Below are 20,966 nucleotides of genomic sequence, written 5' to 3'. Positions count from 1 at the left end.
CATGCATTGTTAGCAAAATAGAGTGATACACTCAAGAGGGATCTAGCAGGAATGGAAAGAGTGGGCTATAATTGTAAAGTAGCCCTGCATGCAGTTTAACGAAAGCACTAAGGTGGAGGCAGAAGGATAAGCCAACAGCAACAGTCCTATAGGCTGGCCAAGATGTGAATGATAAAGTCTCCAGTCAATGACTGAAAGAGTCTGGTTGAAAAAGACAATTGGTAAATAAAAGGGGCGTACCCAGACATACTATGTATATTGTAGGCAATAAGTATGTCTTAAACTGCTGTCAAAAGCCAGACCTAAATATCATTAACAGTAGATCCGTAAAAACAACTGTGCTGTCAGAAGCCAGACCTAAATACTGACAAAGCAAATGTTACACTGTTCTCAAATATAACTGAGGCAAATACACGAACTCGCCCGATTACTTTTTTGTATGCAGTACATTCTGTTCCCATAAGATAATTTAGGTTATTCTGGTCTAATCACATTTACAGAAATACTAGATTTATGCTGTAAATTTTTTAAAGCATTTACACCCCCACCCCATTGGATGCTACACAGTCTACGGCTTGTGAGGCAAGTATGTACCTAACAAATCTTTCTCGAAAGCAGAATCGCCGCGGTAGCGTGGCATTAAAACATTGTGTTAGCACAAGAAATGCATTGCAGCTATGCCGTGCTCTCAAATTTCTCCAAGCAACTTTAAAAAAGCATTTGCAGTTTCCCTTATAACATTATATGTGCCTATCTTCTGTCGAACGGAAACCTAAGACTAACACATGCTACGCTAGGTTTTTGCAATGATGAACGCCAAAGATGCTAGAGTAAACAATTTCTAGTTCACGTGTAATCATTTACCACAACCTAAAACTAACGTAGCTGACTTCATCAGTTTTTTATTTTTTTTATTTATGATGATTCTTAAAGATGGCAGTTTAAATATTTTCATCTTTTTAAAGTGTTTCTTCACTATTTTGGGATAGAATATTTCTTTTCTGACTGTGTAATTATTTTAATTTACCAATCATGATAAACCACGTCAACTTTACTGTTCTCAAAGCAAAGTCACTTAAGACAAACAAATGACGGTCCAACCAATAAGAAAAGATCGCTCGACAATATATGCTGTTTTGTAGTCAGTTAAACGATTTTAGCGGGCGTCATCATCGGAGCTATGAAAGGAACACCTTTTTGCTGACCGTAAATTTTAACGGCAAGAGCTCTTCTAGAGCAAGTGTTAAAAGCTATATTGATAACGTGACAGCTACCAAGAGTAAAGCATGTTAGGAAGCAAGATGTATTCGCAATAATCAATCAGCTACATCCTAAAGAATAAGTCCACTCCTGCATATTCCACAGAATATTATTTGTGAAGTAAAATAAAACAGGATTCGGACCATACCGACCTACTCATATTTGCTCCTCCTACCTATGCTATTTCTAAAATCTTTGGTCTGCTGCGTTGTAAATACAAGAGGGCGGGGCACGCGCGTGTGCGCTCACAGATGAATATCTGAGAGGCTCCGGTCAGGGCACGTGTGTCCTGTCAGTAATGACTCAGCGTTTCCAAACAACACGCGCTCGCTACGAACAACCGATCCGCATGACGTCATACGCGTAGGGACGGCATTACGTCACGTGATGCCACAAGCCGCTGCCACCACCAAGTACCCCCACAAAGTCTCTTAACTGCTCAGCCAGACACAAATTCTCAGGAAGAAGTCGAGCGTCACAGGTAGAGGTCTCATCGCGCACACCCATTCGGACATCATTTCTGATTACCGTGTTCCCTCCTTCCCACCCTCTCTAGCCAGGTACTCACCAGCGGCCGCCAGGATACGGGCGCTCGGAGCGGACTGTAGGTATACGAGATGAGCAGTAGGCTCCTCCGCAGCAACAACAACAACCGCCGCCTGCGAGTTCGAGGATTACACATAACCAAACTTCCGGCATCTCGCGTCAGGGTGTGCGTCACAACGCCACGTCATTTGCCTCGCCCAGCCGTCTCAGTGACAGCCAGAGCTATGCCTGTTGCATGCGGAGTGGCGGGAAATGTTACGGAGAGAGGGGCGTTGATTCTGCGTCTGTTTCTTTATTATTTAATGGGGGTAGCTCACTCAAGTCTAAACTGGCTTTTTACATTGACGTTTTTGCTTTTGCTGTTGTACGTTTTTACAAAAAGGGAACCTGTTTGCCGAGTTCACTTTTTTTGCCCACTCATAATATAAATAAATATGTTGTCCGTGTCTGGAAAATACCTTCCAGGTGGCATTTCAAGGAAGGAGGCTTTTCCATATTTCGGCGGGGAACTCTTGGAATTTAACCCTACATTTTTTCACCTATTTGAGGAACGATCTACAGTAGAGATTTTTATAAAGGTCCAAGACAAGAAGATTTTATTGTTTAGTTACTTAAAACCTTAACAAAAAAAATAGGGAAACACTATATAAAAAGGGAAGGAAAAAAGTGAACCTTTCTAATATTACTAAGTATCCATCAAATAATCATATACATTGTCCAGTCATTTCGATTTGTGCTCCATAGGAGCTCATTTTAAAGATGGTTGAGTATTGCTACTTAAGATTTTGCATTGCTGTGTGAGTAGAGCATCGCTTGATGCCAATGCAGTCCATTGTCGGGCATTGGGCTGTGAGCTAACCTGTGGTTCAAAAGGGGGGCAGTGCTGCTTATTTAAATCCTGCTTTTGTGACACCTGCACTAGAAATTTTATCAAAGCACAGCTCAACTGTAGGTCACCAGGTGCAAAGCACGCCATTACTGCTTGTCTCCGTATGCTTTTTTTCATTACATTTGCTCTTTGGTAGGGCTTTTCTTTCTAGTGCAAGATGATTGCATGAATAGAGGGCATGGAGGAGATGCTCTGTGTCCTCACCGCACAGGCGGCAGATAGTTGGTTACGTCCCTCAACCAGGGGGCTGCATTTAAAACGAGTGGTAGGAGACCAAGTCAGTACTTTAAGAAATCTTCCTTTGTTCATTTCGAGAAGCCTAGGTATGGCTGTGGTGTCGAAGACGTGTAGGTGGGCAAGGTCATCCAGACATGATACCTCAGTGAGAAGGCTGCTTTATTCTCCAGTAGTGACTGGAGCCTAAGTGATTTCCCAGCTGCTTTCTTAAAGACATTGTGTGGGATTGGGGTCCTCCACAAGTCTGTTAGCCCGGTCTTCTTAAGTGAGTCATCTAAGTGGATTCTGAACGGGGAGATGTTCTTACGTTCATGCTCTTGCCACATAAGGTAGTTGAGAGTGCCCAGGGAGGCACCGCGAGCTTTGCTCAAAAAGTTTATGTAGGCGACGGGTTGAGCCAGGGATTGGTTCAGCAGACCTAACTCCAGTCTCAGTTGGGCAGGGGAGGTGAATCTGGGGATGTTGAAGATCGCCCGGTAAGCTTTGTTCACTGCACGGTTTAAGATATCAGAGTCCCTGCCTCCTTGTACTTCACTTCCGTATGTTATAGTGAGGAGGAGCTTGGCTTTTAGTACTTTTAAGAGGGGTGTGTATGAGGGCCCATTCAGAAGGGTTTTTAGTCTTTTTAGAGAGAGTGCTATAGCTAGACTTTTTCCCATAAGGCTTTTCCTTTGATGCACGAAGTTCCCCGATTTGTCAACAGTGACTCCAAGATATTTGTACTTATCTGTTTCGACAAGTCATGTCTCACCCCAAAATCAGGCTCTCGAGGGTGTCTTTGATTTAATTGACAGTATGCATGCTTTGCCAAAGTTTGCTGTCAAGGCATTCATAGCTGTGTAGTGATGAGTGGCGTAGAGTAGTCTCCGAAGGCCTATTTCTGTGTGGCTGAGTAATACAAGATCGTCGGTGTACATGAGGCATGGTAGCTCAAGCTCCCCAATTTTTGGAGGGTGCGAGTTTGTGAGGGTGAGTGTACCCGCTAAGTCTGCTAGATATAGATTGAACAGTGTGGGGGCCAGAACGCAGCCCTGTTTTAGGCCTTCAGTATTAGGGATCCGCCTTGAGGGATGAGTGCCTATGCCCAATTTTATCTGGACCCATGTGTCCGTGTGAAAAGCTATTATTAGGCATAGAAGTGGATGTGGGAGCCCCCAGGTTTCAAACTTCTTCCACAGTAGGTTCCTGTCCACATGGTCAAATGCAGCCTTGAAATCAACAACACATAGATGGAGCTGACGTTTCAGTGTTTTTGCTTTGTCAGTTAAGAGGGTAATGGCCATGATGTTTGTGATGGTGCCGGTATGTTTGGAGAATCCTGTTTGAATCGTAGGGATTATTCCCTTTTCAGTAGACCATGCCAACAGATGATCCAATAACAGGCCTGCAACGTACTTTGCGTCGTTGTCAATTAAGGCAATCAGTCAATAGTTATCAGGGAGCGACCTGTCCCCTGTTTTAAAGATGGGGGAGATTATGGACCCCTTCCAGGATTGCGGTATCGTTCCTGTCAGACCTATTTCCAGGTAGAGGGGTTTGAGAATCTTTTCCCAGAAGGGTCTGTTGTGCTTGAAGACTGCAGGCGGGAGGCCGTTGGGTCCCGGGGTGCTTTCTGTCCGGCCCTTGGCTAACTGATTATGTATAGTGACCGAATCAGTGAGTAATAAGTGCGTAGTCTTTGGTGAGGGCTTGTGTAGAGGAAGACTTCCTGCTGAGGGCATTCTTTGTGTGACCATGCTAACTGATAATGGTCCGGTGAAAGGATGTCCAAGATATTTTGCCCAGACGACTTCTGGCATATGCGATGCAATGTCACCATGGTATGAGCGTGTGAGGTTGCATATTGTGCGCCAGAAACATGCGCTGTTATTACTCCTTGCAACCAAATGTAGCCTGGCCCACAAGTCTTCGTTGCAGCTCCTACTGGTTGCCCATTTCAGCTTCTTCATTACCTGTTTGTGGTGCCTTAAGATTGTCAGAAGGTCTGGATTACCTGGGCTGCCACAGAGTCGCCTTATACTAGAGTTGTTTTTTCTCTTTGCATCTCATAGTGCTGTCCTATGGGCTTGCGCAAGGTGAGTTCCTGCTGCAGGAGATGGCAATCACCTGTTGGTGATTGGTACTGTAAAAATTCAGCTAGGTCTGGTTGTGAGCTGTTCCCATTTCTGCACTTCGCTATCATTAGTTGTTTCTAGTTCGAGATCCGTTGCTGCTTTGATGAGTTGATCAATGTTTGATTGCCCACATTTGACACGCTTGCAATTTGTGGTAAAAGTGGTGATGTGTGCAATGTTCGTTTTCTCCATTTTGGTTATCCCCAGATTGATGGATGGTTCCTTTGGGCAGTGATCACTCTCGCACCTGTTGCTTAGCTGAAAAGAGGCTACTTGCTTGAATAGTGGAAGAGAAATGAACATGTAGTCAATTGTTGTGGAGGCTGTTGTTGAAAAGTATGATGCTGCCGGAGGCAAGTCCTCAGTAAATCTGCCATTCAGGGCTCTTAGCTGTAACAGTTCTAAGCCATTGAGCAGAGTCGTGCTGATCTTTGTTGGACAGCCATGTTTGTTGGCCCCTTGTGTGGGGAGGTCCCAAGCTCTTGAAAGGGCAGTTGTGGTTTTATCTGTTGAGGATCCTAATAGGTGCAGATTGAAGTCTCCTGAGGCGATGATGTAGCCTGCCAAGGTGTTGAGTAGGGTTACCTGAATGTCCATTTTGTCCGATTGGTAGTGTAGTGCTTCGACTAGTCTAGGAGCTGCATGGTGTTGAGCAGGGAAGCCCAGGTGCCATCCGTGTGCGGATTGAGATGGTTTGAGGCAGGGTCCTGTCAAGTTGTTGATTTTGTGCTAGTGTCCATGCTTGCTCTGATCCTTGCACCGTCATTGGGAGACTGTTGGCTAAGAAGTGGAGTGGACACGTTGTTCCTTGGTTCGTCATCTGGAGATTGCTGGCTAGGCTCTAAGGTGAGTCTAGTAGCAGAAGGGGAGTCTTGAGAATATGCAACAAGCATATCTTCCCACTCCTGTGTGTTTAGGTAAGATAGGGTTTCTGCGTCTGCTCCTGTATGGAGGCCCTCTGATATCATATTTACTGCAGGAGGTGAAGGGGCCGAAGGACCATCTTTTGATGCGCTTTCCAGGCAGGCATTGTCGAAGGCCATTAGAGGTAAGGCCAAAATGTCAGTGGGCAGCTGTCCCACCTCGTTGACAAAATTGGGCTGTGCCGCTTTCAGTCCAAGTAGCGCCAGGTGGATTTGGTGGCCTGAACTTTGTTGGGGGAAGTCCACCATGACTTCTCTGGAGACCGTCTGGACTTGTCGTGCACCTCTGCCCTGGCAAATTTGGAAGATTGCCCCAGAGGTGTCGAGATTGTGCTAGCTGCCGGAGGTTGAGCAGACATTGGGCTTGAGGAAGCCCCCGTTGTGGCGGAGTTGTTTCTTGATGGGAGGCTTTCTGCTGTATGATTGAAGATCGACAGAATTAGTGCTGATTGTAACCCCTGTGTGTCATTGCTATTGGAGACGAGGACAGGTCTGCTGTTTTTTAGAAATTAGATCTTGGTGTAGATTTTCAGTTGGGAATTGGTGGCGCAGCGGTTTCTGGATTGTTCCAGACTGTATCTCGGTTCCAGACTGTGCCCAGCATGAGGTCTGGAGAAGAGTTGCTCTTCTGGACCTCCTTGGAGTGGGTCTGACTCAATCTCAATAAGGGGTGAGGCATTCTGGGCCTCAGGATGGCAGTCCTGAGCTTGTGGTCTCCTCTTCATTTTTCCAATAGCGATTTTGTTGGGGGGTGTCTTCCTTGTTTTACTTGACCGCATGGTCATGTGATTTCTTCCCAGTAATTCCTTCCCTTTTTTGCCTCCTATGACGTCCGTAGTTTCCCGCTAGTGGGGTGATTGTGGTAGTGGAAGTGGGAGTGGAGGCGTGGGGAAGTTGACTGTTATGCTGTCACTCGTGAGAGCACTGGGCTCCGCTGAGGTTGAGTCAGATGGAGGCTGAAGGATGTGGAGATCTCGACGCTGGTGCTGTTGCTGCTGATGTTGCTGACTGGCAAGTGGGGCTCACCAGCCGTCCGCAAGCCGCACCCACCCTAGGAGGGCCGCTTCCGCGGATGCTGGGGCACACCCTTTGTGATGACTGGGTACAGTGGCTCACAGTGCTGCTTCCGGGTCAGTGTTCTCCTTCTGGTTCCGGTTCAGCGTGAAAGAAAAGGTCCATGAATTTGGATTATGATTTTTAGGAGACTGATATATTAAATTCCACCAATTTCTTATTCATTTCCCTTACAGAATGTTAATTATGTTTTTTTTTTTAAATTTTGTATTTTATTTTAACACTGTAGTGGGCGACACTGAAGGAAAGCAGTGTTAAAAGATCAATACAGAGGCAAAGATGGGAGTTTTCACCATATGCAAAAAATAAATACGTTTACACAGTAAAACTTGATTAAAAAATCAGACAAGTGGGCATACCAGAGGCAGAAAAATCTGTCAATATGGCCCTCACCTACTCCAACCAGAGAGAGGAAGCTCCTTTTTTTCCGCCCTCACCCCCCCCCCCACTCTTCCTTTCAACCCCCACAATTTACCATAGACGTCTCCCTCCTGACCGACTATTTGGGTAGTCCAGGCAGTCAAAATACCAGAGTGAGCCAGACAGCCATTTAGTCATGGGGGACCACATCTTCTTGCTCCTGCTCTTTAGCCCTTCTACCTTACAATTGTAGAGCAACCTCTCAACATTATATCTCCCCATGAGTCGCCCTAAGTTGGAGGCTTGTTTTTTTTTCCAATCTGTGGCAATCATAGACTGGCTACAGACATACAGATAAATATAAAATAAGTCTGGGACATACTGTAGGTATTGCTATCATTATGTTCAAAGAGCATCATCACCGGGCTAACACGGATGCCTCCCCCAAACAGCCATGTCCAAAAAGACTCCATTTCCCTAATTCAGGCAGGATAGCTTCTCACACCTATAAAACATATGCTGCTTATCCGCTGGGCCCTTTCCACACCGGCAGCAGCTATCCTCTGCCCCCTTGCCCCAACCCAAGAGCTTAGTTGGGTTACAATACAATTCTAAGATTGTTTTGTAGTGTTGAGCTTTCAAACTAGATGAGAAAAAAGTTTAATTCCTTACTCGATAGACGCATATAAATCCACATAACCTTTCCCTAGTCGTCTAACCCACTGTGCTTTTTATTTTTTCCAGATCATCTGGCATTGTATCTCTAAGAAGCTTGTAGATGTGCCCTATCCAACATTCTTGCTGGTTTATTATTTTCACCTATTCTACTCTGTCCAGAGGAATCTTTGACATCACCGTATGTCCGCTGGGCAGTGATGAAGGTGTTTGGCAGAAATAAATGATTATTCTACATCTGCGACATTAAAAAAAACTTCAGATTTTTCTTTCACTGTCTTTTAGAAACCATCTAATATGTAGCTGAACGTAGGTTATGTAGCCAAAACAATAAGCTCATACTTATGCCAAAAGTGCAGAAGCTCGAGATTCACATATTTTCAATGGCCTTGTGTATAAGCCATCTGGTTGAGAAATTAGGTGTTGGATGGACCTACTAAGTGCCAGACGTGGTTAATGTTAGTGTGGTTGTGGCCAACAACTAACATTGGGTCAATCCACAATATTTCCTAAATAGTTTTAATTTATTCTAATACAGAGCAAAAAGCTGGAGGGGAAACCTGAATTCTTTCCTTTTGAGCACAAGAGCTCTTCGTCATCTGAGACTGTGGCCTTAATTTATGCAGGCCGGACTTTGATTTCCCACCCCCAAATAGATAACTTAACCTAGTGATCAGTGAAAATCTTGCGCTCCAATGATTTTATTATGTGAGGATTATATTGTTAATCTTTTTTTATATCTTCATGAGATTTGCAGAAGAAAAGATGGGGAAGTGTTTGTGCGCATGTATGTGTTGCTGTTAACCAGGGGAGGCGGATCTTGCTCATTGATATTTCCAGCTAAAATCCTTCTCTAAAGAGGAGGGTTTCATCATAAAATGTATCTTGAACTTTGTTTATCCTAAATTAATATACTCCCTTTTATTACTGTTCTTTCCATAACAAGGCCTGTAGGTCTTACTGCTTCATCTGTGTTTTTATTTTGTTCGTGTTTTATTTTTGTTTCAGGAGAAAATCAAGAATGATTCCATATGAGAAACTATCTGGGAGATTAAAGTACAAGATGCCATCTGATGGAAATGTTAACAGTGGCCAGACTCAAACTTGCCTTCAGAAACGAACCCCACCCTGGTGGCTAGCATCCATAATGATTCTTATAATACTCATACTAAGTGGAATTTACCTCTGGATCATCAGTAATTTTTCCTGGAGTTTTGAATATGACATTCAAAAAGCTGGAAATGCAGACGTCCTTCATCAGTGCAGTTCCATTGCAGAAGCACACCGCTTTGACTGTTACCCTGAGAGAGATGTAGTAGTTACTAAAGAGCTTTGTGAGAATCGAGGATGCTGCTTCATTAAAGGTCTTGAGCCCCAAAATAGAAGCAAGGGTGGGGTCCCCTGGTGCTTCTACCCTCCAGACTTTCCCAGTTACGCTCTGGAGAGCTTGAACAAGACTGACCTGGGACTGTTGGGAATACTGAGAAGAAAAGTGAAATCCTACTATCCAAAGGACATTGAGAGGTTATTGCTGGAGGTGATCTATGAAACTGACACTCGATTGCACATAAAGGTGAGTCAGAAAAATGCCGGGGAGCAACATTGTTCCTAATTTTAAATATATTTCATGATAAATGAGAAAATCAAGGGGTAAGTTGAAAATGACAGGCCAATCTACTTACCCCATTAGCCACACACAAACAGTTACATTAGTGTTATTCTCTGAGAATGTCAATGCAATTGTTGAAACATTCAGTACCATGAGGTGAAGCACACCAAATAGTAGTTTGTGAAGCTATTTTATGATGTGTATTACCTTTTGCATCATGTCCTCCTTCCCTGAACTGTTTAACGAGCACTGGAGAGGACGAGATGATTGAAACCAAAAAACATTAAATTGGCCTGGCGTTCACTTCCAACTCATTTTTGCTTCACCACCAGATTTCTTTTTTTTTTTTTTTTTACATATTCTGCAACATTTTAATGACTACATCGGTATTGTCACACCACCTCAAAATATCCTCTGTTGTGAGTCACCCCTCCCATCAAATATATAAATGTCACTTGGACCACCATTTAGGCTCTTCCTTCACCTACACCCTCTCATAAACATTAACAAATGGGTGGGCTCTTCATTCCCGCCTTTACATTTTCAAAGCTCTCAGAGGGCCAAACTCTCTTGCTGAGCAGCTATTCTCTGTCCATTGAAGCGGTTGCTGAGTTCAGCCAGATGTTCTATTGTCCCTCTGAGTCCCTAGGTGTCCACAGGTGACTTGGTGAAACAATTGCACACTGTCAGTGCCTCAATCTCTTGGTGCAAGTTTTAAACGCCACTCTGACATCACAGATATACGTGATTGTAGATTATTGTTACTCCAGAGCAGTTAATTCAGTCATTCCTCTATTCTCCATTTGAAACTTAAAGTGTACATAGACAATATATTCATTTTGGAAATAATTGCAATTGAAATAGTGACACTTTAGTATAAACAGTGGCAAGGTTATAGCCCTAAATAGAGGATCAGGTGTAAGGGGTCATAATATCATTTAAAACTTAATAACAAAAAGTGATTGTGCAAAGTGGAGGATGGGCTATATATGGATTTAAAAAGCAACTTTCTGTGCTAAAAGTAGGTGGAAAACTGGTCAGGTAGCATAGCCCACCATAGCTTTCTGACATTAAATTCTGGCTTTAATTACTTAATTTTAGCACTTATTTTGAATATCTGAAACATAAATTGACTTTCTGTGATGTTAGAACATAGACATCACACATTTGATTCTGCTGAATGTGCACATGAGTAAATAAAACAACTTTTAAAATGATTATATCAAATCTTCTCCCATGTATGAATGTGTTCTACTTTATATTCATATCTTTGTGTTATTGTGTGTTTCCATCTCTGTTCCAGTTGACTGATTCTAGCAAGCCAAGATATGAAGTTCCAATCGAGGTTCCTCCGGTTGCAAAGAAAGCATCAAATCCCATTTATGTTGTGGATTTTTCTGATAATCCTTTTGGTGTGGTGGTTCGGCGCAGAGGATCACAACATGCTCTGTAAGGTTTGCTCCTAAATACTTTACCATTCAGCAGCTTTACTGTTTTAAAAAAAAAAATTAAAATGTTTAAAAAATTGCTATTAAAACACGCTTACCACTTCAAATATATCATCTAGGAATATGTCTCTAGTACACTATAAACGATAGTCAAATATTTTCCTAAAACGTTGCGATTGTTAACCTTACTTACTTTGGAACTCAACTACTATGTGATTTTAAGGTACATTGTCATTTTGGCACTCGCTTTTGTTGTTAGGTAGGGTGAAGATGAGAACTCTTGGCGTCCTCAGACGTTAGCGGTCCTGACAGCAGACCCTCTATTGTGGCATAGGCAGCAGGATGGCTATACTGTGGGCCAATGGGAACAAGATTTGAAGTGGTTAGGTATTTTTCCAATGAAGGAGCGTGTAGGAAGCTGGCCTAGTGTGTGGTGGGTACCCAAGGTACTTACACCTTATACCAGGTCCAGGTATCCCCTCTTAGTGAAATGTAGGCAGTGCCTAGAAGCCAAGCTCTCTAGAGATAGCTGTGGATGAGCAGCCAAGGCTTATCTAGGAGACATGTAAAGCTCACACAATACCACTGTAGTCACACAGCACTCAAACACATGAAAGAAAACACTCAGTTGTACAAAAATAAAGGTACTTTATTTTTGGAATGCAATACCACAAAATACTAGAAAGGCAGCCCTCCAATAGGAGGTAAGTAATACACTAAATATAAACTTGTAATCAAAAATAGGCATAGAAAAGGTAAGAAAACAGTGCAAATAGCATTAACCAATAGTGACCCTACGGGGAGCACCAACCATACAGGGAGTGCAGAATTATTAGGCAAGTTGTATTTTTGAGGATTAATTTTATTATTGAACAACAACCATGTTCTCAATGAACCCAAAAAACTCATTAATATCAAAGCTGAATATTTTTGGAAGTAGTTTTTAGTTTGTTTTTAGTTTTAGCTATGTTAGGGGGATATCTGTGTGTGCAGGTGACTATTACTGTGCATAATTATTAGGCAACTTAACAAAAAAAAATATATACCCATTTCAATTATTTATTATTACCAGTGAAACCAATATAACATCTCAACATTGACAAATATACATTTCTGACATTCAAAAACAAAACAAAAACAAATCAGTGACCAATATAGCCACCTTTCTTTGCAAGGACACTCAAAAGCCTGCCATCCATGGATTCTGTCAGTGTTTTGATCTGTTCACCATCAACATTGCGTGCAGCAGCAACCACAGCCTCCCAGACACTGTTCAGAGAGGTGTACTGTTTTCCCTCCTTGTAAATCTCACATTTGATGATGGACCACAGGTTCTCAATGGGGTTCAGATCAGGTGAACAAGGAGGCCATGTCATTAGATTTCCTTCTTTTATACCCTTTCTTGCCAGCCACGCTGTGGAGTACTTGGACGCGTGTGATGGAGCATTGTCCTGCATGAAAATCATGTTTTTCTTGAAGGATGCAGACTTCTTCCTGTACCACTGCTTGAAGAAGGTGTCTTCCAGGAACTGGCAGTAGGACTGGGAGTTGAGCTTGACTCCATCCTCAACCCGAAAAGGCCCCCCAAGCTCATCTTTGATGATACCAGCCCAAACCAGTACTCCACCTCCACCTTGCTGGCGTCTGAGTCGGACTGCAGCTCTCTGACCTTTACCAATCCAGCCACGGGCCCATCCATCTGGCCCATCAAGACTCACTCTCATTTCATCAGTCCATAAAACCTTAGAAAAATCAGTCTTGAGATATTTCTTGGCCCAGTCTTGACGTTTCAGCTTGTGTGTCTTGTTCAGTGGTGGTCGTCTTTCAGCCTTTCTTACCTTGGCCATGTCTCTGAGTATTGCACACCTTGTGCTTTTGGGCACTCCAGTGATGTTGCAGCTCTGAAATATGGCCAAACTGGTGGCAAGTGGCATCGTGGCAGCTGCACGCTTGACTTTTCTCAGTTCATGGGCAGTTATTTTGCGCCTTGGTTTTTCCACACGCTTCTTGCGACCCTGTTGACTATTTTGAATGAAACGCTTGATTGTTCGATGATCACGCTTCAGAAGCTTTGCAATTTTAAGAGTGCTGCATCCCTCTGCAAGATATCTCACTATTTTTGACTTTTCTGAGCCTGTCAAGTCCTTCTTTTGACCCATTTTGCCAAAGGAAAGGAAGTTGCCTAATAATTATGCACACCTGATATAGGGTGTTGATGTCATTAGACCACACCCCTTCTCATTACAGAGATGCACATCACCTAATATGCTTAATTGGTAGTAGGCTTTTGAGCCTACACAGCTTGGAGTAAGACAACATGCATAAAGAGGATGATGTGGTCAAAATACTCATTTGCCTAATAATTCTGCACTCCCTGTATAGTAAAAAAATAGAATGCGAACACAGGACCCCCAACTAGGTGAGTGTAATGTGTAGAGAGGAGTTGGGAGTACTAGAAAACCACAGAGGTAAGTAACACAGTACCCCCAAGCGACCACGAAAGTAGAAGTAAATCACTGGAATTTCCCCAAACAAATCAAAAGGAGGAAAAGAAGAAAAAGTTAACACCCAGACAAGTCTGCAGGAAAACAGCAGTGGATTCCTGAAGAAAGAAGACTTGTGAAGAGAAGAGCCCAAGAGACCAGAAAATACAGGCAGTGAGTCACCATCAATGGGCAGAGGGTGGAAGTTCTGAGAGACACTTGAGCCAACATGACAACTGTCTGATGTCAGAGAAGGTAGTATACTATGCATTCCACCAGAGTAATGTTGCTAACAACCATGAGTTTCACTATCCAGTGGTTCTAGTTCCCTTTGAGTGCAGGGTGGGTCTTGGGTTCCTTGAGAGTAGCTGTGAGTCCACCCAAGCCTGTGGATTATCTGCTTGTCAGTGATCTAGAGCACATTATCTGGAAGGAGGTGGAGCTTGCGGGGGGGGGAGAGGGAGAGAAAGACAGAGGGGCCCACACCGGCAATGGCTGCCACAGAAGGTAGTGAGGAGGACCTGGAGTCTAGGTGGATGGCTCAGGTGCCTCCCAAAAAGAGGAAGGTCAAGAGGTGTGGTACACCTGCTCCTGAAAATCCTGGAGGCTGGGAGGAGGCTGACCCTGAGAGCGATTTCCCCCAGAGGCTACGGTGGAGGACATTGCATCCCTTGGGAACCTACCTGAAATGGCCAACTGGCTGAAGGAAGGGTGGCCCCACCAGGGAGGAATTTTGCACGATGCAGATGGAGTGCCCTACTGTGATGGCCTACAGTGGCAAGCTGATGATCACCTGATCTGTTGGGAGAATGGGCTCCTGTATAGTGAGCCTAAGGTTCTTGAGGCTACACAGCCTTCTAACTGGATCTGGCTCGTGATGTTCCCCTGGCAGATAATCTAGAGCACAAGACTTTTTGGGAGGCTTGTCACCCACTTTTATTTGCCCCAGATGAGTATGGTCTCGGGTGCATTCTGCAAGTCATGCCCTACCGGTCAGGCCAGTGGCAAGTCAGGAGCGAATTGCAAGGCTCCTCTGCTGCCATTACCTGTCATTAGCACTCCTTTTGAATGGGTGGACGTCAACATTGATGGGCTGTTGGATCTGGACCCTAAGACAGCCTTTGGCGACAGGTTCATTCTGGTCTTGGTGGACCATGGCACCTAGTACCCGGAGGCTGTACCTTTGAGGACAGTGAATGCACCCACGGTGACCAGGGCACTGATGAAAATCTTTCCAAATGTGGGGTTGAACAAGGAAGTAGTATTAGGCTGTGATACCGACTTCATGTCTGCCTACATGAAGTCATGTTGGGGTGGGGGAACCTATTCGTTTTACACACCCTACCACTCCTAAGCTAATGGGCTTCTTGAGAGGTTCCACAGGACACTAAAATACATGATCATGACCATATGAGAGCACTTGAGGTGAAAGAGATATACCCTCTTGCCATGCCTGTTGTTTACATACAGGAATGTACCGCAGAGGATTTAATTCAGCCCCTTTGTACAGACACCCTCTGCAAGGGCCTCTGAGTCTTGTAAAGAAGGGTTGGGAGCAAGCTCCCAGGAAGGCCTCCCAGTATGTGATCAGCTACAAGCTGGCTTTCCATACTCGGATGAAGCGCCTCTGAAAAAAGGACAAGGAGAATCTGGAAGCCAGCTAGGAGGTTACACAAGGCTACTCTACTTGAGTTTCTACCTGGCCAGAAAGTGTTTTTTTTTTTGAGTCTGTAGAGCCCAGGGACCTACCTGCCAGACAGCTGGTCTGGGCTGTAGGAGGTCAAAGTGCGAATGAATGAGGTCATCTACATGGTGGACCTCAAGACTCCCTAGAATCCTTTAAGGGTTTTGCACGTCAGTTGCTTCAAACTCCATTTTGAAGGGTCAGAAGTAACCATGATCCTGGTCACGGATGATGGAGGAGAGTGAAAATCTCCCCCCTCCCCCACCACACCTCCTTTTTTATTAAGGAGCAGGATGGGTCAGTGCAGGATGTCTGCCTCTCCTCTTCCCTTACCGTAGAGCAGCAGACAGACTGCCGCCAATTATTGGGCCGGGTTACCTATCTCTTCTCCTTTGACCCAGGAGTCACTACATGGTGAACCCATGATATTGATACAGGGGACAGTATGCCTGTGAAAAGTAAAATCCACAGTTTTTTCTGACAAGGTAAGAGCTGGTATATAGGAGAAAGTCTCTAAAGTGCTTGAGTTACAGGTCATTGAGCCCTCAAACAATATTTGGTCGAGCCCAGTGGTGGCGATTCCCTAAGGCTGCTCCCCCAGGTATCACCCCAGAACTGAGTTTTTATGTGCGTTACCAGGACTACGCGTACCCCATCGCTGATGAACTTGTAGATTGATCGGGAGCTGCTAAGTTCCTCAGCACATTTGACTTAACACCTGGGTTCTGGGAGATTGCCTTGACCGAAGAGGCCAAAGATAGGTCCGCCTTCTGTACCCCATAGGGACACTTCCAGGTCTGGGTAATGCCCTCCAGGTTGAAGAACGTCCTTGCCACCTTTCCAGAGGTTTGTCAATCTAGTCCAGCTGGGTTGCAGAACGTCAGTGCTGCCTACCTGGATAAAAATTGCAGTCTTCAGTTCCAACTGGGAGGACCATTTGAACCACCTCAGGTAAGTGTTTCACGCTCTGTAGAAGGCAGGCATTATCACCACACAATGGCCCCTCCAAAATAGCTGCAGGTGTTTGAAACAATGTGACAACTTTGTTGTTAGGACCTAAATTTTGTAAGTATATTTGAGTATGGACAATCATTTACAGTACCAATACCTGAAGCTTCAGAGGTCCGCTTTCCTGCCTATTTTATTGGTGCCTCCGAGCACCCAGTGATTCGCATCTGGCCATTTATTTTCCAGTTTTGTGATCTGTGAATTTATTCAAGTTCATCTATAACAAGAGTATATTGACTATCTACCTAGGTTGTTTTTCTCTATTAAGGTTACCTGTGAAGTGGCGTTCCTAAATAAGGCGCGAGTCAGTGAAACACGCCTAGAGAAACAAAAGAAATGAAGAATCAATACAGCTACATATGTAAATGAAAGATAGGAAGTAAAATGAATACTATTGAAAGCTAAGATGTACAACTAATAGCAGTTGTAGCTATAAAGTTTATAACTAGAAGAATCCAGCAAGAGTATTGATCATTTGAGTAATTTTATGACCTTAAGATTGTAATCAATCAATATCTTTTTATTTTGATCATTGTGATCAGAAAAAAACATTATACATAAAACATCATAAATAAATATGTACAGTTAAAAAGGTGAAGACCCCAACATGAGTATATCAGAAAAGTACATAATCCATAAGACCAAGATTATAAAATAACAATTTATTAAAAAGACCTTTAAACTTCAAAGATAAATAATAAATCCATAGTATAAAAAGACAAGATGTCGTAATCATCACTATTCAATTTTAGTTGATTAAACTACACTGAAAAATTTACAAATAGAATATCTATATCATTATTTAGATTCAAGTTACTGCCTATATACATGTTGCCTAACCCTCCACATGACTTGTAAAAATCTGGATACTGCAAAGACTAGAGAACATCTAGGGCCATATGTACGAACAAATTTTCCCATAGACACAGAATGGGTAAAACCCTTTGCTACATCTGTCCCGTAGTGTCAGATTTCAATATTTGAAATGCAGTTTGGTGTTCCCTTTCCCCCAGTGAGCGACACACAGAAAGAATCCAGGCCTTTCTACACTTTACATAGGCAGGGCAAAAAAAAGGACATGCTGCTCTGTCTCCTTAGAAACGCAAGTAAAACAGGGTGTTTCTTACGCTATCATCTGCCTGTAAAAGCGGCGACTGGTAGTGAACTGTATCAGAATTGCATGTGTAGTTTCCTTGCCGGGGAGGTTCTATTTGATCCGAAAATACTTCCTGGCAAAATACATCCTGATTCTGAAGGAATGAGGATGACAAAACACCACTTGAGGAACGTGCTAGTAACTGACTTTTTTATATCTCCAATACCGTTTAAAAAAAAAAAAGTTACAGTGCCTTTCCAATACTTGGGAAAGACTCTAAAGTCGACCATAATTTGCTACAGCCTATGATATAAAGAGATTCTGTAACATACCTAAACCAAGGAAGTGATTTAACACATGAGAGGCATAATACGTCCCTTACAGCTTCCCTAGAAGAGGTTAGCTCAAGAGTAGCCCATAGTCTTTGCCAAAATAGCAAAGGCCAGACCACCACTCCTTCTTTAATAGGTAAGATGCCCAAATCGCCTTAGTGGTAGTAAGGGGGTGCTACCAGGAAGGCCCACTGACTGGCGCAAAAAACAGTTCTCAACAACAACAAGCCTGCCACCTTCCTGGTGCACCCAGAGTTCAGTCCCACAGAGGGCAGTCTCCAAGGGCTGTGATCTATAGATTTGTAGGGGAGGATTAAATGAGCAAAAAGAAGAGTCACGATGAGCTCCCAAAATTGCCTCCTCACACTGCTCCAGTTTCAGTCCCCTCTTTTCTATGTGGACGTTCCAATCTTGTTTCTCTGTCAAAGTCCGACTCAAATGCGCAAACCCATTCTAGGGTGACCCCTGCAGGTTTTGGACTTGGTCTTGCACCCCAACCAGGTTTATTATCATATATTTGGTCTTCTCAGCATTAATTTCTAAACTCCTCTGCTTGTAAAAACTCTCAAACTGAGCTAAGATGTTTTGCAAACCCATGGGTGATTTAGATATTAGGAGGGTGTCATCCACAAACAGCGCAGGTATTTTAAGATTAGCCAATCTAGGTGGATCCTCGTTGAATAGATTTAAATGATCAACAAGGCCATTTACGTATTTGGAAAATAGTGTGGGAGCCAGAACACATTCCTGCCTAACACCACTGTCCACTGGGAAGGGGTCAGTCTGCTCTCCTGCTGGGCCGTACCACACTTGTACAAAGTTGGTACTATGCAACCGAATAATATTGGCTTATAAATCTGTTGGAACTCCCATTTTATCTAATTCGTGCCATAACGTAGGCCGAGGGAGATCAAATGCAGTGCAGTGATCAACAAAGGCAATATGCAATCGGCCACCCCATAAGACCACTGCTTTCAAGTAGATCAACTGGAGTCTAAAAACCTTGTCGATCATACTAACTCCCTTTCAGAACCCGGCTTAGGAATCAGTCAGAATCCCATTATTTTCCATCTGCATTTGTAAACAATCCAGTAGGATTGAACTGAATATTTTTTGTAAACAGTCAATTACCCTGATGGGCCTATAATTCAGGGAATCATTCTGGGAACGTTTTTTATAAATAGGAATGATTTCTGCTCTCACCCAGGAAAATGGAATTGGTCCTCCTACAAGGATATTATTAAATAAAACCCAAAAATATGGGGCCCAGACATCGGGGTTACTTAAATATAAATCCCCTGGTACTTTGTCCAGCCCGGGTGCTTTATTAGGCCTTATTTTATTAATAACAACTCACTTCTTCCTCCGTAACAAGAGTCTGCTAAATTCTCACAATTGTCTGGCACATCGCCCTCAAAGTTGATTTAGTTTCCCCCTATTGGGTTTTTGTATTGGAACGTTACTCCCTCTCTGAGCGTAAATTGAGAAGTGAGCTAGCCAGTCAACTGCCAGTACATTAGTCCCCAGTTGCATAACACTGTCCCCACATCTTGTTGTGACCAAATTCCAGAACCCCTGGGCGTCCCCAGACCAAGAGGCTACAAGTATCTTTTCCCATTTTGCTGCCTCCCATTCCTTCTTTTTGCCGCTAGGATGATTTTTTTTTTTTTTGTCTTCTATATTATTTTTATTTTTATATTGGGCCCGCCAGCTTTGATTTCACCTCGCCTCTGTGCTTTAATCGCAGTAATTAGGGCAGTCCTGGCATCCGAAAAAAGCTTTATTATACCAAGATTTATGAGTCCTCCTTCCCACAGATCTACCTGCAGCCCGGTAAAAAAAAAAAAAAGTGTGTGTGTGTGTGTATATATATATATATATGTATATATATATATATATATATATATATATATATATATATATATATATATATATATATATATATATATATATATATATCCTTCAACCCCTCAAGCAAATCATTATGAACAGAGCGAATCCAGGAACCCCTGATACTCCAGCTGTTGCTTCCCTCGCCTCTCAAGAGGGCATCAAAATTTAGTGTGGCCTTGGCAGAGATACCCGCTATTAATTTTGAAGAACTAAACACGATGGGCCATTGTATTCAATGCTTATCGCTAGATAAGAACTCCCTTGTGACTAAAAGATTACCCACACTACCTTCCAGTTCCAGAAACCATAGGTCCACCTCAAGGCTCAGTGCATTATGATCACTATCCTGGCGGGGTATCACAGCCATATCTACCACCAATGGCCAGATCCTAACATTCACAAGGATGTAATCAATCAGACTAGAACTGGGGATGAGGTTAAAAGTGTGGTTCCCATTATTGTTCTGCCATTGTTCTCCCATTACACGCATGTAGACCATGCTTCATTGTGAGAACGTTAATTTGCAGGACTGGTATAGACCATTTCTTAATTGGTGCCAAGGTCAACTGGGGTATAGACTAAACTCTTATCAATTTCACACATTAAAGATGCCACAATCTCATCTAGAGGCTCATATCGGTAAATAAAATCCCCACCCTCTATCTTAAGCACATCACTAGGTGCGTTAGCCATGTGATTATTCAGTTCTTCCATTACACTGGATTCTCGCCCCCACCCCCTTGACATGACTTGACATCATCCCCGGTATCTGAGGCCCCCCTATACCTTCCCAGCTGTGGGTTTGAGGTAACCCTCCATCTACCGCTCTCGGGGTCACTGCTGTGGGTTGGGGGTACTCCTCAATCTACCACTCTCACTGGGCCTGTGGAAGTACTTAGCCTAAGTCTGCTACCATCCTGATATTTCTCTGGGTTTATAGGACCACTAATTACAGTTTAGGGCTCTATCTCCAGGGGCCTTGGGCTAGATGTGGCGCCTTCTAGAATAAACACCTCAGAGTCAAATAGCTGATTGCCAATGGTCCCCTGATTTTTTTTCTATGGTGTCGACACCCCGAGCAGGTGAGTGTATAGGTCTAACCATACTTAAGATCACATTTTGTGCCTCTGCAACCTACATCCCATCCCACAAGTCACCCACGCTAGTACCTCCCTTTTCAGTTGACATCAAACTTGACACCCCACAGGAATTAGCAGACCCTTTAACATCTCTAAGCCAGCCCTCCAACCTCTGTAATGCCCTCCCCCCCCACTTCCTTAGCTGGTCAATCCACCCCATCCAGGATATCGTAACGGTTGGTAAGTGGAAAAACAA

The 20,966-nt window shown here is 43.5% G+C and overlaps 2 protein-coding genes across 7 annotated transcripts in view; one reads left to right on the top strand and one right to left on the bottom strand.

The window, feature by feature from the left end:
- Positions 1 to 1,979, bottom strand: part of MAFK (MAF bZIP transcription factor K) — a 139,698-nt gene extending 137,719 nt beyond the window's left edge. For 3 of the 5 annotated variants that reach the window (XM_069209910.1, XM_069209914.1, XM_069209916.1), the window contains exon 1: positions 1,829 to 1,964. The gene's annotated coding sequence lies outside the window, so the exon portion shown is untranslated. Of the gene's footprint in view, positions 1 to 1,828 lie in introns of all 5 variants that reach the window. The other 2 variants (XM_069209908.1, XM_069209913.1) reach the window with 1 other exon arrangement.
- The window catches only part of GAA (alpha glucosidase), a 480,333-nt gene that overhangs the window by 10,103 nt on the left and 449,264 nt on the right, over positions 1 to 20,966 (top strand). Inside the window, exons 1-3 of one of the 2 annotated variants that reach the window (XM_069209907.1) lie at positions 1,516 to 1,741; positions 9,087 to 9,651; positions 10,991 to 11,136. In XM_069209907.1, coding sequence (XP_069066008.1) covers positions 9,100 to 9,651; positions 10,991 to 11,136 — 698 coding nt within the window. In that variant the 5' untranslated portion in view covers positions 1,516 to 1,741; positions 9,087 to 9,099. Of the gene's footprint in view, positions 1 to 1,515; positions 1,742 to 9,086; positions 9,652 to 10,990; positions 11,137 to 20,966 lie in introns of those variants that run through there. The other variant, XM_069209906.1, reaches the window with a different exon arrangement.

The sequence above is a fragment of the Pleurodeles waltl genome, chromosome 10, assembly GCF_031143425.1.
Source record: "Pleurodeles waltl isolate 20211129_DDA chromosome 10, aPleWal1.hap1.20221129, whole genome shotgun sequence".
Classification (NCBI taxonomy): domain Eukaryota; kingdom Metazoa; phylum Chordata; class Amphibia; order Caudata; family Salamandridae; genus Pleurodeles; species Pleurodeles waltl.
Note: the sequence above shows the minus strand (reverse complement) of the source record. Positions and strands in the feature narration are given on the sequence as shown.